The sequence below is a fragment of the Magallana gigas genome, chromosome 6 (genome assembly GCF_963853765.1).
Source record: "Magallana gigas chromosome 6, xbMagGiga1.1, whole genome shotgun sequence".
Taxonomy (NCBI): Eukaryota; Metazoa; Mollusca; class Bivalvia; order Ostreida; family Ostreidae; genus Magallana; species Magallana gigas.
The window spans coordinates 6,097,147-6,114,980 of NC_088858.1; the positions used below are offsets into that span (position 1 = coordinate 6,097,147).

Sequence of the window (17,834 nt, forward strand, 5' to 3'; positions counted from 1 at the left end):
TCAGAATTTATCTGTTGTTTTTGTTCGAGATGGACAAACCCTATCTGTTTTATTCACGTTTTTTGGTCATGAAAACATTGCTTCATGGTTGTATCAAAGGATGTTCATGAGCTTACAGTGTGTCATGGCCCTGTTAACGGACCATTTGAGTCAAATGTGATATTCAGGGAATTTTCCCGCTCTTATTTACTGCCTCTACCTGTACAAATAAGTTCAGTATTAAGTTCCGCCTGCAAGAGCGAGAAGTCAACATGCCTCAAATAGAACGAGGCAGCAATTGCCACGGACATATACCCCTAGATCATTACTACGGTTCAAGGAAATCTTATCAAGTTGGGGAATGACCACAAAACTAATGAGACGATAACCAAGAAACAAAACTATCTACATCACTCCACCTTTTGCTATAGCTCCTAGTTCTGTTTCCTAAAATCATCGCCATGAACTAATAAGATCGTATTATTGTAAGTACTTTATTCAGTGTACTTCGAGGCGACATTCGTTTTATGGATGGATCTAAAAAAACATTAATGCGTGATTTGACAATTGAGATAATGAAATAGTTTTTTAACCAAAAAAAAAAAAATCAAATCAAATAGATTAAATCAAGGAACCAATGTTATCGTAATACTGTTTGCTCTAAAGTCTTAGAAAAAAATTAGCTTTAATTCATTCGTTCATTCCACCGTAAGAGAGATTGCGGAATCATATTTTTTAAATGAAATGGAATTTATAAAAATAATTCAAGAAACATTACTGATAATCTGTTTGAAATCTCACTTAAAACCAATCCTGATTTAAATGATACTTTGAAAACGTTGTGGAGTCTGCAAAGAAAAATAAACTTTGAATGGAATATTCTCAAATAACCTAGATTTTGTTCAAGCATGGACCATTTTGCGCGAAACAACTTGATATACAATACTCATTAAGCTAATATTTGGGTCACAAATACATGTACATGTAGATCAATCGGGTTATAAAGAAGGAAAGAAATATATAGTTGACTAATGCTGTGGATCGGTACACCAAAACAAGAGGCCCATGGGCACATTGCTCACCTGAGCTCAATTTTTTTCCTTAGATATTATGTTTATCATTGAGCCAATTTAATCATAGGATGATTCTATAGTCATTTCACTTATTGAGCATTACAGTTCTCAAGAAGATGTAAATCAAATGGGAACCTACATCAAACTTGTGAAGCACAAGAATTGTCTAGGGGCCAAAGTCTAAACAAAGTTAAGGAATCAACAATATGTCAAAATGCTTGCATATAAGTAAAACCATATATTATAACATTTGAGTTTTTATGAATGTTTTTCTTTTTAAAACTGGACACCCCAATGTGCCCCATAATTTTTTCCCCCAGTGTGGCCCACCTTACCCCTGAGGACCATGATTTGAACAAACTTGATTCTACACTATCTGAGGAAGCTTCCACACAAGTTTCAGCCTTTCTGCCAAATGGTTTTTTAGTAGAAGATTTTTAAAGATTAACTCTATATATTCTTTTGTAAAAAAAATTGACCCCCACTGTGGCCCACTTCACCCCCAGGAACCATGATTTGAAGAAACTTGATTCAACTTTATCTGAGGATGCTTCTACACAAGTTTCAGCTTCTCTGGCTTAACGGTTCTTGAAAAGACTTTTTAGAAATATTAACAAATTTTCAATAAATCGTATTTATCTCCCCTTGAAAGAGAGTGCTGCCCTTTATTTTAAGAAATTTGAATCCCCTTTACCCAATGATGCTTTGTACCAGGTTTGGTTGAAATTGGCCCAGTGGTTCTGGAGAGGAAGTAAAAAATGTAAAAAGTTTACAGACAGACGGACGGACGGACGGACAGACGCCCGACAAAAAGTGATCAGAAAATCTCACTTGAGTTTTCAGCTCCAAACAAACAAAACAAAACACAGCTTTAATGTCCCCCTCACTCCTATCATTGCTCTTATAATCGTTTCCCTTCTTTTGACTCGATAAAGTACTCATCCACAATCCTTTACTTTCTTTAGGTTTTCTCTTCTTCTCTCCCAAAACACTTTTGGTCCCTTAGTTTTACAAATGACATACCTGTACACGTATATTGCGGAAAAAAGAGACTAATATCAAAAGTTGTCCAAGCCTTGTCTATCTTTGATCAATCATTAGCAAACGTTCCTGATATAAACAATATATCACCCTTTCAGTAAATTCTATTTTTATACTGTATACGTCTCCACTAACATCTGTTATTCTGGTCCTCTCTTTCAATTACTATTAATTTTTTTTGTTCGGATCATATGTAATATTCCCTCGAAGTGTGCTCGTTATGTTGCTCCTGAAACGAACAAATGTGGAGTGACAGAAGAACTGTTCATTTCTTATACCCTTATAGTTCTAAATGTTTCGTTTTTCAGAAACAGGATACAAAATTAATAGTGTTATGCTATCTGGACAGTGCAGTTTAAGGAAATGACCAATTTCCCTCCTCTTATATGGAGTCACCTTTTTCATTCAGACCCACAACGAACATAAAGGGTGATAAAAGGCATCCTTGTCGTATACCTGTTGTTAATTTATTATATAATTCAGTCTTATTTTGTTCATGTAGCACAAATATTGGAAACCATCATGCATTTCTTTTGTGATCTGCAAAGCTCTACTGAATTTGTCAAATAACAAAACTGTCAAGTCCATTTCTTTGAAACACAACCAAACTTCAGCCGCCTGGATCCTACAGGTATATAATGATGTTTTATCATTCTCCCTTTCTCTTTGAATAGTAGTGCTTATGATAAGCTCTGTATCATATTTAGAAGCTCTTCATCTCAATTTTAAAGACAAATGTAACCTTCTTTACTACAAAATAATTAATAGTAAAATAAAAAGTGTACGTTGTTTTTAAGATGGGCTTTTGACGGTAAGATGGGGAGTGTCTGCTTTATTTAAGTAAAAGTTGCCGTTCGTTAGATTTGTTTCTGTCAATGAACTTTCAACTATTTCAAACACCTCAGTCGAATATCATTTATGACAAAACTTTCACTATAGTCTGTCCCAAGATGTTTATGCTACACATTTGGACGATTTTTTAATAAAAATACACATACCTGTGAAAGAAGAACAGTTGAAATCAATGAAAGAGAAAATTTCCAAGAAAACTTCATTCACACATTATCATTTTTCCTTCGGAAAAATTTACAGGAACGAAAACAGATTTCCCACGGAGATTCATAATGGGTTATGTTGACATTTTTCTCCATTCGGAAGTCACTCGGAATACCTCGCACAATTTTTTAACGTTATCATCCGGGCCTTATATAGCTGATGCAATGCAAAATCCCCATAGACTTTTTAATTTTAGCCATATATATTGAAACCTAACAAGCTAGAGGGAGCGTTTCAAAAGGGAAATCATGGGATTTTTTTTCATACTATTGAATGAACATCGTCTGAATCAAAAGGTATTTATAAATATCGAATAATTTCAGAAAATATGCGGCAAAAATATCTTGGGACAGACTTTAGCTGCTGAAAAAATGCGAAAGACCGATGCACACAAAGTCAGAGAGACACACAAGGGTAAACATTATACTGTATACTGTCCTTCGGAGTGGGGGTACAATGAATTATCTTCCCATGGCCCATGCAAAAGTCTGCTTTTCTTGGGTCTAAATCTTTTTTATCACAACATACAGCATTGGGCGTTGTTAAATAAAGTTTAATAAATAAAGTTTGGTAATGTTAAGGCAGCAGTTCTGAAGCACGGGGGCATCTTATCCGCTCTGCTCTCTATGACATATACAATTATAAATAATAGTGTAGCGACTTAGGTCAAAATTTCAGCAAGATAATAATACATGTCATAGAGAGCAGAACGGATAAGATGCCCCAGTGCCTGAAGATTGATTTCCCTGATCTATGAGTTGGTAGCAGCCTCAATAATCATCCACAATTTGTTATGGCAAAAATATGTCACAAAAACTATTCACAACACATGCATATTTTATTGTCTGCTTTGACAATACGATATTATCACAATTTATGTCGGGCTCGATAATAAATAAATAAATAACGAAAGTAGCAGAAGAGATGTTTACTCTTGATAAAGGGTCTAGAGTCCAATAAACATCACAATTGCAAGGTGTCCAACATGGGAAACAAAGTTGGAGTGTTTACTGATGAACAGATAGAAGCTTTCCAGGTAAGGGCAAAATCTGAATAAACAAAAAAAATCTTGAATAACACTCCATAACGTTAGACTATACTGATACATCAACACAAAATGAAAAAGGAAAATCCAGTAATACTATACCCGAACAGTGGAATTTATTATAGGTCTGTATTTGAAAAAGGGTGCAATAATATAAACATTCGTTTATCAAAACGCATTTTCTTTATCAAAGGGGGTGGGATGGGGGTGTTACAGTTTTAAGTATATTGTATAAATTTTACTTCACAGGACTGTACGTTCTTCACAAAGAAAGAAATACTAAGGTATTTATAAAGGAATTGAGCTCATGTTCAACAGTTCCTATTATATCATATGATGTGAATTCATGTTACATATTTGTTATTAAACTCACGAACTAATGAGAAGTGGATGTCCAATCTGTTTCCATAGAATATTCAGACGGTTCAGAGAACTTGCTCCAAACGCTATCCCCAAAGTGATGTCCAGTGTGGATACCAACAGGATTCGGTTACCATACCAGCAGGTCAAGGCAATGACGGAACTCAAAGTATGAGATCTTCGGTATTAAAGACTCGGTACCTTAGCTTCAGGTCTGGACGATCTGGTCGTCCATCCGATTTTATTTTTCAGATCGGGAGCTACAGACCTGCAGCTAACTGTAACGTGTTACCTATGATCACCCTTTTTTGTTTTTGCTCCATGTACACATGTAATCATGTGGTTATTTTTATGAGAATTAATACAATATGGAAGGCGACTGTCTAATGTTGTCATCCTATAACCATATGTACAATGTACATATAATTTTTGAATAAGAATTTGGAGGTAGTTCTATTAACAAATAATGTTGGTTTTTAAATTCATTTTCACTATCTTAGTTATAAGAGATTCTTTTCAATCAAAAACGCTTATCAATATAACAGGTTGGAATACTACACTCAAAACAATAACAAAATGCTTTAGTTTAAAAGAGACTTTTTTCTACGAGTTTTTTTTTAAGTTACCAATCAATTCTATGTACGTTGAAGTCTTTTTATAAATTAAGAAAGCTTTGTGATATTTTTTTATTTTCTAATACTTCCTTTGATCAGGAGAACCCGTTCTGTGAGCGTATCTGCCAAGTTTTCTCGGAGGACGGCACTGGCGCCCTGTCTTTTGAGGATTTCCTGGACTTGTTCTCCGTGCTAAGCGAGATAGCACCAAGAGAACTGAAGACAGTTTACGCCTTTAAAATATATGGCAAGTAAATTTTGTATTTTTAAAATAAAATTGTTTCTTATATTTTTCTGCTGATATTTTCTGCAAAAATTGATTTTGACTATAGTTATAGGAATGAGAAATTAAGTAAGACCGAATTTTAACCATTTTTACTTTCAAAGACATTTAATCCACTTCATCTCTCTGAAACCCTTTTAGGTTGCGAACATGTATTATTTTTTAAAACAGATTTCATTGGTCCTTAGGTTGACTAGTTTTTGTCGTCAAATTAATATCCAGTTAAGGGCTTAATTACAACATGTGTTTTAAAAACTTTTTGTTATTGATTTATCCCTTGGATAGATTTTGACGGGGATAACTATTTGGGGAAGGAAGACCTGCGCTCCACCCTGCGCTGTCTGACAAGGAACGAGCTATCGGAGGAGGAAGTGGAGTTCGTCGTTGAAAAAGTAACTGTCACTATGTTACTGGTTTGTCTACATATTGAACACAGGGCTTTTTTCGCCCCTTGTTATTTTCGCCTTTTTTCACCAGTATAAACGGTTTCGCCCTGTCTTAAATTCGCCCAGACTAAGATGTGCTTAAAGAGGGATAATTTGAGACATTGGAATTCGCTCAGTTTTTAATTCTCCCGCTGATAACGAGGGCGAAAGGGGCGAAATAAAACGGTGGCGAATATTTTTCTGCATACAGTCAATGTTTTAATACCAACCATTGCTTTTTCACTGTTAGGTGTTAGAAGAAACGGACCTTGATGATGACGGAAAGCTCTCCTACATCGAATTCGAACACGTCATCTCCAGGTCCCCGGATTTCATGACGTAAGCATAACCTATAAATAACGTTACATGTATTTATTCCTCCTACAAGACAGTAATACTGTGTTTTTTCCCATAGTACCTTTCATGTGCGGATATGAAAACACATTTAACCACCACCAATCATCGTGTTCATTGTTGACAACGTACTCATGTCTGGCAATATTTATGGAAAAGGATTGAATAAGAAGCAGGGAGTCAACGAAGAAAAAGAACAGTTGATTGTAATTCTGATGGTGGTATCTGTATTACACAATACTGTGTAAGGAATTGATCTATGATCAAACTGTCTGGCCCAGTAACTTACTTCTACTCTTTCTCTTACTGACACAGTTCGTGTAATCTACATGCACATACCTTACTTATCACCCTTTTTGAGGAAATATTAAGAAAATCTCACTATATATTTTAATATACTTGTATATCAATGTTTCGTTGTGGAATCTATTGAATGTGAAATTTGTCGTGTGTGAAATCAGAATTCGTTTGTGTTTTATTCATGTTTAACCTAATTATTAAAATCGTGGCTTGTATAATGATGTTATACAAGAGTCATTGAGGTTCAATGCCATGGTTACATTTGACTTTTGTTGAATGATCAGTTTTGGTGTCAACTCGACTGTATTCTTAAGTAATGCCTGTAAATTAGATAAGGAACTATTTGTCACACTGTACACATCAGTTTTACACGATTTTATCAATGTGGTCATCCTGATATAACAATCTATGATTATTACAAAACATCTTACCTGATAATAAAGTCTAATATGAATACAGTAACTGTTTTCTGGTCTTAAGGCTTTTATTACGATGTTGCATTGGCTTTAACAATATATCTACCATAACATATCTTTCTTTTCATATAATATATAGATTTATTGTAATATTATAATGTATATACCAATATAAAAAATTCATACAAAGTACTAATTGAACAAATTTTTCACATAAAAATGAAATGTACAGCTCATTGCTTTGATTGGTTCTCACAAGACATTCTAGAGACCACACACGTGCCAGACATAAGTCCTGTTCTTCTTATCTTTTGTACTTGATCATACTTCTGTATTAATGACTACATGTTATCAAGTGCTCTCTCTGGAGTACTGTTTTGTCTATTCACATATTTTGTCTATATACATGCATATATATTCATCTGTATTTCAATAAGTTGTCTTGAAAAGAGAAACAAGAGGCAATTAAGGCCATCGGAAACCCAGGGCTACTCTTGCTTACAGATTTTTGTAAGCGAATGATAAATTGGCTATGTATAAAGTCATTTTCGTAAATGTCTCGCAGGGATGTATACCAAACAAATTTTAATAGAAGTACAAAATTACCACAAAATGAAGCCTGCTTTGGACTTTGAAAATTGGCGACCTAGATTTAAGACAGTTTAAAACATGCAGCCATTTACTGGTTCATGTGGTTGTCTTTCCATGTTTCTTTTGTGCGTCATATTTTTCTGATTAATTTTATTGTACGTTAAACATTTCTCATTAATAAAAATTGCAAGCAATCAACGAAAAAACATTACTATTTAGTAAGAGTACTTGTGTGTTCTTTGGTTGGTTTGGATGTTATATTGTATAAGAAACATTCTGAACTGAGACCTCGCTTCCACATATTCACTGATCCACCCATCTTCTCTCTACTGAAGTGGTTAGTCAACCTTGGCAAACAACTTCTTGTATGTCGATTAAGTGAGTCTTGACATCTGCATTCAAAAATTTTTAAAATTAAAATAACAATGAAAAAATAAGACCATCGTTGACAAACTTTCAGAAATAGAATGAAATACAGGTACGTACAGTACTGCAAACTGATTGACCCCGTTGTTACTAAAATATATATTTTGGTAGATTACAATTGAACTTATCAATAAATTTGAACTATATGTTAAAACTAAAGAAGCAGAAAAACATTTCAACTCTCACAAAGAGATGCTATATTCGACAATAATATTCAGATTGCATAACATAAAACACACGAATCACAATTTGAGTTTAAATGTACTGAGAAGTGCGCAACTGTGTGACCTATGACCTCCTTGGTTAAATACTATCGCTTAGATGTAAAAACAGCAGATAGCAGCTGGCGGTGATATATTATTCCTCATTATAAAGAACAGTAAGTACGCAACAAGTCAATATTGATATATTATAAAGATTTTTCATCTGTGGACGGTAAGAAATAATTTTTTGAAATTTTCAATTCGATCATTTTATTTCCCACACTTTAAGAGGGAAATTTGATAAAAACGGATTTTTTTTAAAATTGTCATTATCTATATTTCCCCAATTTCATGAACTAGCTATGTAAGAATGTGTTATTTGTAAGGGTTTTTTGGCTCTGAAACAAAGTAGTCATTAGTTGTCTTTAATTCAGAACAAATCTATTTCTAATCCTAGGATCAAAACTTTCGTTTCATTTTTGGTCTTGCAATATGACGCCAACATTATGATAAATTTCTATGCTTAATTTCAAAACTCACGGTAAACAAACTGTCACATATGTATACCTTTGCGCACTTTATTGACTAGTGAACAACATGTTTCGACTAGAAGTAGTAGAAAGTATTTGAAGCACCGACATAAAATAAAAAAAACCCAACAAAAACAAGTACAAATAAGTTAGAAAATAGGATGGGTAAGATAAAAGTTTTCTTTATTCAATTGGCTAAGGCTTTTAAAATGAATTGGTTTTGCTTTATGATTGGTCTTAATAACAACTAACCCTTTTAAACAACTTTGGCGCCAATTCACTTTTCAGTCTTTTTTATTTTCGCCGGAGGTGCTTTGTTTTTAAAAATGAGCATTTCTAAATATAGAAAATACTGAACTGTGATATAATTGATTATAAGCGTGGGGGTTAAGATGGGTTTTATATACCGATTTGACGATGAATGAGTTTGAATATTTTGCTATATCATTTTAAAATAGGCTTATTTTTGTGAAAAAAAAATCTTATGCACGATAGAAAAGTTAATTAATTTGAATGGTACATCAATCCAAATTTTCAAAAACAACATGATAACATTACAACTTCATGTATCAAGTTCCTATTGGATTCCTTTTTCATTGATAGAATCGACGATGAAGCTAGCCATTGTCCTCCTTTCGATCCTCTTCACGTGTTGCAATGCCCGACTACAGCTCTCCAGACAGTCGTACATGAAATTCCCCTACCAGTATACCAACGGGGACCCGACCAGCCCGCGATACGGTCTATTCCAGAATGCCGCCCACAAAGCAGCCTTCCACACCGTAGATAAAATTCTTTACGTCGCTTGTAAGTTGTTTTCATTTGCAAATTGCGATTTTTATATGATGAATTTAATATTGCAATGGACATGTATTTATTCTAAATACATGTATAGCTGCGCGATCAGCACAGAAATACCTCCACATCATTGACATGAACAACCCCGCCGCCCCCACCATCTTGATGACACACGTGTTCGAAAACACGGTTGATGGACATATTACAGCGTTGGACGCATGCTCAGACACCATCGCCGTGGCTCTCTCCGCCGCGGACCCCGTTGGGGAGGGTCACATCGAACTCTACACCCCGTACAACAGAGCGGATCGAGTATTTACCCGTACGCACAGAATCACAGGTAAAAATCAAACTCAATCGCCAAGTATATTAGGGCTGCGTTCAAGATCGTAGAAGTTAGCCATAGATATCCGGGGCTACGTTCAAGATCGTAGCAGCTAGCCTTGCCGCTAGGTCGTAGATATCTAGGTCTATTAAACGGACCGCTAGGTCTCAGATTTGAAGTTGGACATATTGAACTAAAGGCTTATTACAACGACAAAATTTGTTAATTTCAAGCGGAAATATACATGTTAAATTTCATTATAACTTAAAGGATGAACAAAATATCACTTAATATATAGATTTCATGTTTGTTATAAAGTGGTAAATAAGGTGTCCATCTTGAATTTGATGCTTAGCATGAAATATTTAGGCTACGAATATCTATGTAGCGGCTAGGCTAGCTTACCGTTCAACTACGAAGCCCTACGTAGCGGCGACGATCTTGAACGCAGCCCAGTTGTTTTTTAAAATGGTTTTTATTTATTTTGTACAATAAAATAGATTAACCAAACCAAAAACTTCACAGAACAAAAGTGATCTAAAATGAAGAACGGTGTATTCTTGGTGTTATATAAAAAAGCATAACTTTTAAAAACTTTTGCTAAATATATTAACTAGAGCAATTGTATCCCTACCCCTTCAAATGTGTTATTTATGTAGAGCTTTACTATCATATTGGGTTTTTTTTTCACCCACAGTTGGTGTGAATCCAAAGGACGTAGCTCACACCTCAGACTGCACTAGACTAGTCGTCGCTAACTCCGGGGCTGCTACTCTGAACCCCTCATCTAACACTTTTACTGACCCTGAAGGATCGGTGACCATTATCATCAGAAACGACCAGGGATTTCCCATCGAAATCAACATGGATTTTACTCAGCTGAATGACAGGTAAGTTATGCGTATTCAACCGTCTTACAAAACTTTATTCCCAAGGCATTCTAGTGAATAATAAATCCTTGGACAGGATATTGGAACATAAGATTAAGCACACTAAACTTCCTCTCCTATAATGATACGTAACAGGACATGTAAAACAATACATTTTCCTGATGTTACATACATGTACATGTATATAGAGTTGATTCAATGTTCTATATATACACTGTATACTAAACTACTGGCAATATACCTTACATCTTTAGTATTCCTTTCAAATATACGTGAACACAAACATTGTCAGGCACTATAACCGCTTTACTTTTTTTTTTACAATTTAAAAAAACTAATTAGTGATGTTTTATTTACGAGACACCACCTATTATTTGATATTTAACGAACTATGAAGAACCTTAGAAAAATGGTTCGCAAAATCGAGAAATATTCTCGTGATTATTCCTTTTCTTGTCCCTTTTAAGGTTCACAGAAATGCGCGACAATCAATCGTCAACTATGCTTCTGATATAGAAAAAAACTATAATTTTCTTGCATCTCATTTTTTAGCTGCAGGTCTGTAGCTCCCGGTCTGAAAATATTCGGATGGACGACCTGGGAGCTACTGTGCCTCCCATAATAAAAATCTGCAATTTACGGGGCACAAAAAAGTGCGCTAGCTTTGGACTGATTAACCTTATTTCCAAACACATTCTGTACAAATATTTGATTCCAAAAAATTCCTCGGACATTTTACTACAGATATCGTCACTTCACTTGCCTCTGATATTCTTTTAAACACCATCACCAGTCCCGTAAAGTGAAGTGGAGCAGTTTGTTTACACGTGAAAATGGCGACTCTTGATCTCGACTTCGTTTTCCGAGGTCGGTTAGCATGTTTAATAGAAAGTCTGAGGCAAGTAAAGTGATGGTATCAGTAGTAAATTTCCTGAAAAAATGAATGGTACTAACTGTTTTCACAGAATTTGTGTGCAAATAAGGTTAATCAGTCCAAATATAGCGCAATTTTTTGTGCGCCGTAAATTGCAGGTTTTTACTATTGGAGGAACTGTAGCTCCCAGGTCGTCAATCCGAATTTTTTCAGACCGGGAGCTACAGACCTGCAGCTACTCAATTTTATGCACCTTTGGAGTAAGTAATGTTGAAAGCTCTACACACGTCAGCAAAGTAGCTGATTTTTCTGTACAAAACTTTGCTTTACAGAGTTGTTGATTACATAACTAATGGTGTTCGATATGTTTTCCGTGGAGACCACGGCGCTGGAATTGTCAACACATTCTCACAGGATCTCGAGCCCGAGTCAGTGACCATCAGTAACGATGATAGATTTGCTTTCGTCTCTTGTCAGGTAAACTGACTGTATCCCTTATTCTTTACTTTCAAATGTTAGTAAATACAGTTAATTCAAGATTGATTTTAATCAACTGTTGAGATACTACTTGTAGAGAAACAACGCCATTCTGAAGATCGACATGTTTAACCAGAGGATCATAGAGCTCTACTCCCTGGGGGCCAAGAACTGGACAAGCTTCAATATAGACACCAGTGACATGAATGACGGTAACAATAGACCCAGTCATTGTGCATGCTTTTCATTGGCGCCGTTTATTCGTAATAATGGCGCTAATTAAAACGCTGACGTTATATTTCAGTGAAAGTTTAGATCTGCTTAAATTTCATAAATGTGCATCCACGGCACCGACTTAACATTCTGCCTTTAGTTTTTACCCAGCTTTTTTTCGAATTATGTGATTATTTTAAAAATTTAAGCCTAGAACATTACGATGTTACAGCTGCCAACCTGCGCTATCACACGGTCTATTCCTTCTACCAGCCTGCACAGCTCGCCTACAGCGTCATTGACGGCAAAGGTTACGTCGTTTCCGTCGACACCGGTAAAATGACGACATACACGCAGGCGCAACATGGCTATGCGTTCAACGACGGCGTGAGAGCTCGGGTTGCCTGGAGTGGTAAATCATTCAACGGATTTTACATAAATTAATTTATTGATTGAATTCATGTTATGGCAGAGAGCCCTTGCTATGGCGTATATGAAGAGAATTAAATATATTTAAGGATAAACCTTTAAAAAAAGAAATAAAGCTCATAAAAATTGTCTGTGGGATATCTATATTTTTTTATATTACATATATCCAAATATCCATCAAAAGTGTTAGGGATTACAATGTAACCGAAAAATGAAGGATATAGATCAAGAATTGCACATTTCTTTACTTTATCATCGGTAATATAAAGCAGTAGAGAGAGAGAGAGAGAGAGAGAGAGAGAGAGAGAGAGAGAGAGAGAGAGAGAGAGATTCTTCATGTATCAGTGTCTTATTATAGATATTAGGTAAAATGAGTTTGATTTATCAGTTTATAACGATCAAAATAAATGATATAATGTAAACACTAATTTGTAGACGGTGAACTAGATACTACCACCATGAACCCCACGCTTCTCACTCAAATCCAGGACAACCAGCAGCTAGGTAAGTGACCCCAACCGTATGACATTGAAATTACGTAGGAGGTTACGAGAATAATGGTTATCACCTTTGACATTAATTCTTCGTAATATCATTTGAAGATATAAATTTCCTTTATAGCTCATCCGAGCTTTTTTTAATCACTGTGCGTCAATTTAAAGGAGAATGATTGTGATCTTTGAGTTCAATATATGTAATTATACATGTATCATTGGGGTGAGATTTCCGAGCTCTTTTGGTTACTTATATTATTTGTGTCAATATATCAACAGTTAGGAATGGGGCGGAGTTCTAACATAAAAGATAAAATAAATTGGGGTTTATTTTACTTCCGAAATGCTTTGATTTTTTCATCATTTCATAGGAAGAGTATACATGAGCCGAGTAGATGGATTTAACATTTTCAACAAAATCGGTGACGTTTTCCTCTTTGGTGGACGTGGCATTTCTCTGTGGGATTCCACCACAATGGCCCACGTGTTTGACAGTGGGGATGATTTAGAGAGAAGATCCTCTCAGCTCTATCCAAACACGTTCAATGGAGATTGTTCAAACGGCAACCAATCTCCAACACAGCAAGTTGACGAGAGGTCCCCTTATATGGTAAGACCTGGCTAACTGCAGTAAACTATACCAATATAACAAAACCTCTCACTTTTTAAGATTTCAGACTAACTAAGGACATCATTTTGTCACACGTAAAGGGAAATCTGTAACTCTCTTTTTGTCAGTAATCCCTTAACCTTTTATCAAAGTAGCGACTTCAGAACGTACAAAAATGTTTCTAACACTGCAGGGCCCTGAGCCCGGCGCCCTGGCCTCGGGCGTGGTGGGAACTACTCCTGTCCTCATCGTGGGCGCCAGGAATGGAGTAATCTATGTCTTCAATATGAGGGGTGTTAGCGCCAATTTTGAGAGCGCCCACCGCGAAGGGTCCACCAATGACATTTGGAACAATCTGTATACTAACGATGCCGCTGGAGATCAAATCATCTCTGATATGGGGTATGTGTATGGAACTTTGGACTCTTTTTGCAAAGACAATGTACTGCAATATTTTGTCCCCCACATTTCTTGCATCACAGTCTGTTGATATTCCTATTATTATAAATCCATGCACCTCTGTGCGTGCAATATAATACTTCTTACTATTATGATGAAAAAAATATTACCTTGATTTCTTCCTTGAACTGCCCCATCTGTATTGTCATTTGGAATGTTGTGGTTAATCAAAGTACTGAAGGGGTTGATTTTATCGATTATTATTTATTTTAAAATCAACGATATATTATTTGCATGCCAAGTAGTTTCCTATATGTATTTGAATTGCGCACATTTTTTATGATATGAATTCTCCCACAGGAATTTCATGAAAACCCAATATGAATCATGTTGTGTAATATTCAAAGAATTATTCAATCAAACTACGTATCAGTAATCGAAATAGTTATGAAAAATTGTATGGACCCAAGCAAAATTGAACTCTAGTCTCGTTCAACCAGACTCTCGGCTGTCTCCGTTAATCTCCGACAAGGATTTACGGAGACAACCGAGCGTCTGGCTGACCGAGACTATATTGAACTCTGGCGTAGGAGTGCATAAAACGTACGACTTCAAAAATATCTAAATTATCCGTACTATATAAAATCTGACTTTTTAGAGGGTATCTATAAATAAGTTTCTTCGAAGAACTCATTAAATCGAATTTATCGATTAGAACTATATGTTGTCAGCGGTGTGTTGATTTGTGATTAGGTCCAAAAACTGTTTCACTTTCGGTTTGCCCGAGTAACTGCATAGGAGAGTTGATTAAATCAACTCCCAAAAATTAAAGTTTAGACTTGTTTAACCATAAAGACTGTCCGAGTTTTACGGTTGCGAACAGTCTCCTACGGTTGGGGAGTTCCATAACCTAGATAATCATGATGAAAATTGTACAATTTTTTTAAACGTTTGCTGAACAACGTTTTGTTTTATGTTTGCTATTATAATAAGAATTAAACTGTTACATATATGATACCCCGTCGTCAGAACACACGGGTTTTCTATCCATTACACTGTTGAAAGCAGTGTAACGGATAAAACCCGTGGATTCCGACGAAGATGACACCCTAGTGCCTTATTTATAAAAAAGAGTGTTGCGTTGTGCATGTACTATGCCCTAATAGTAGTCAGGAGGCGATTGCAGTATGTATCAAACCCTGACTATTATTGTTTTATATAAATATCAGAAAAAATGTCTACCCCGAGTTTGAAATATGAAATAATTTTGAAAACAACTTTGTGTATGCGAGATAAAGAATCGGGGTCGTTAACTGAATATTGAAGAGGATTAAATTTGACTCACATTTATTTAGAATCTTCATTCTGTTTCAGTTTTGTCGGGGCGGGAAACAGTCCATCCGGTACGCCATTCGTCTACGTCATCGGACAAGCCACGGGATCTCTCTCCGTTTATAATGTTGTTGATGTACCTGACATATTCTAAATATATTCTTTTTTCACCCATTAACTTTTGTTCTATATCTCTTGATACCTTGATACTAGAGGAAAAGCTATTACCAACAAATGAAAACATTAACGTGAACAAAATCAATTTCTACATACGTGTATGTACAATTCTGATAGAAAGTGGATTAGGTATTTGTTGTTCTGACTTTAAAGAGACAGTACAGGTAAAAACACATGTGTGAATAACTTCAGATTTACCTATTGTATCGTTAAGAAATAAGAAATAACGTTGATTGTAATAGTTGAAATACATAAAAATCCCTTTCACATACCTAATTAACGTAATTATAAGCATCCGAAAATTTAGGGGTCGTACAAACCGGAATAATCTTAAATCGTTCATTTGTACCACGTGGACTTTGACAGTAATTGGCACGTGCTGAAAACTACAAGATCTTCGTCCGACTACGGTTTTCATGGTAAACGAGGTTAAAGGGGCTCTCTAAACGGAACACATCATCATTTTCTCGATAATTTATTAATGGTTTGCCAATTTCGTTTCATTTTAAAATGAACAGACATAAATATGTCTAATAACCCCTCAGGGGGCCTCACTTACAAAAATGAATATATAGGTTATAGCAACTCCCATGAAACACGCAAAATACATACTTAAAATAATAATTTTGGTTATTTTAAAAACCTTGAACAATTATTATCCTGGGAGAAGTAGAAAAGACATATTTTTATCAATAAACATGTCCACGAGAATCTTCGCGAGCCCTGCATATCATTCGGCAACCCTCGGCCGATTCTGTAACCTGAGATACGAATCGATCGAGGTGTGCCGAGTGCCCTGCATGTGTTTTGTTAACGGTGAATACGCATGCGTAATAGTATAGACGGCTGAAGCCCGTAACACGTTGCGATGTAAATATGTATGGGTTATACGTAATTATTAATTTGAATGAATAATTAGATTTATTTCATGAAGAACTTTGTAATTTTCTGAAAGTTTATACATTCATGAGTAGTACAAAAATACCGAACCCAATCGGAAATTTTTTCAAGTCGTTTTTTTATAAGATGTGCCGTACTGTCTCCTTAAACAACAGTCAGTATTAATTCAAGATAGATTTGTTTCAAATAAAGACGCACATTTTTCTTTAATCAATGTAAAAAGTATGGGTCTATTTATAAGCTGATTTTAGGCAAAAATTGGGATTCATTTTTTCTTGACTTTTATGAAGTATAAGTTAAATTTGCCAATTTGTCGATAGAAATATTCAAAAATTGTGAAATTATATTTTTCGTAACAAAATAAATATATCCTAATGCACAAACTATCTGGAAATTTTGTGTTTTCACTGAAAATAAGGAAGCTAAAGTGACGGTACTCTAAACAAAAATGTACATTTTCTTCTTAAAACCTTCCGCCACAAAATATAGTCCCATACAAAACTCTGTAAATATGTAATTTTTCTTTTACTATTTTATTCCAGATAGTTAAATTGGCATTATAAAATTTGAATTTATGAATAGTATCAATATATGATGCATAATTTCTAGAATAGAGGTGATCCAAAATGGCTACCCAAAAACAGAGGAACGAACTTTAAATGAATTGATATAAATTGCAGATCATGGAGGGAGTAAATTAAAAACGACAATGATAGCTGATTTATAAAACCGGTTTAAACTGGTTGTCACATAGACTGTTGAGTTGAGATCGCTGAGCATGAAAATATTATCCATGAAAAATAACTCATGAAATTTTGCTTTTAACAATAAAGTCAACATTTTGTTGAATAATTGTAGAACAAGGTGTTTTGACAACATGTATGAAATATATTTTTAACCTATAACATAGAAATCACTGTTTGAGAACTACTTTTGTAAATTACATGTAAATTCATACGCAGTGATTAGTTGTTGCATTTAGAGGCATTTAAAGATCACAAAATCGAAAAACAGAAAAAAATCGAAAATCAAGTATAAATCGTATTATGTGACTACCTCAACAATCGACTCCAATCGGCATACCTGTGCAAGTCGATTGAAAATCGGATGAAAAATTGCATTGTGTGACCGCACCTTAATTAAGGGGATGTGCGCCCATCTTGTACATTTGATAATAATGATAATGTAAACATTTCTTGAACTCTCTTGTTTCTGCCCAA

At 35.1% G+C, this 17,834-nt stretch overlaps 2 protein-coding genes across 4 annotated transcripts; both read left to right on the forward strand.

The window, feature by feature from the left end:
• The first annotated feature begins 4,047 nt into the window (after positions 1-4,047).
• On the forward strand, positions 4,048-7,745 carry LOC105344088 (calcium and integrin-binding family member 2). 2 transcript variants are annotated; one of them, XM_066089281.1, is made up of 7 exons: positions 4,048-4,185; positions 4,444-4,478; positions 4,606-4,699; positions 5,268-5,415; positions 5,737-5,843; positions 6,127-6,215; positions 6,292-7,745. In XM_066089281.1, exons 1-7 carry the CDS (start codon positions 4,135-4,137, stop codon positions 6,311-6,313), a joined length of 546 nt encoding a protein of 181 aa, XP_065945353.1. In that variant the 5' UTR covers positions 4,048-4,134; the 3' UTR covers positions 6,314-7,745. The 2 variants fall into 2 exon arrangements, with proteins under 2 accessions (XP_065945353.1, XP_011450012.1); XM_011451710.4 differs by having other exon boundaries at positions 4,606-4,723; positions 6,292-7,743.
• Positions 7,746-8,211: 466 nt separating this feature from the next.
• LOC105344090 (mesenchyme-specific cell surface glycoprotein) lies at positions 8,212-15,711 on the forward strand. Of its 2 annotated transcripts, none has more exons than XM_011451713.4 (11): positions 8,212-8,342; positions 9,300-9,503; positions 9,592-9,834; positions 10,517-10,709; positions 11,916-12,060; positions 12,158-12,272; positions 12,506-12,685; positions 13,138-13,206; positions 13,568-13,806; positions 14,000-14,208; positions 15,580-15,711. In XM_011451713.4, exons 2-11 carry the CDS (start codon positions 9,308-9,310, stop codon positions 15,689-15,691), a joined length of 1,701 nt encoding a protein of 566 aa, XP_011450015.3. In that variant the 5' UTR covers positions 8,212-8,342; positions 9,300-9,307; the 3' UTR covers positions 15,692-15,711. The 2 variants fall into 2 exon arrangements, with proteins under 2 accessions (XP_011450015.3, XP_034325455.2); XM_034469564.2 differs by lacking the exon at positions 8,212-8,342 and adding an exon at positions 8,346-8,398.
• Positions 15,712-17,834: the final 2,123 nt, after the last annotated feature.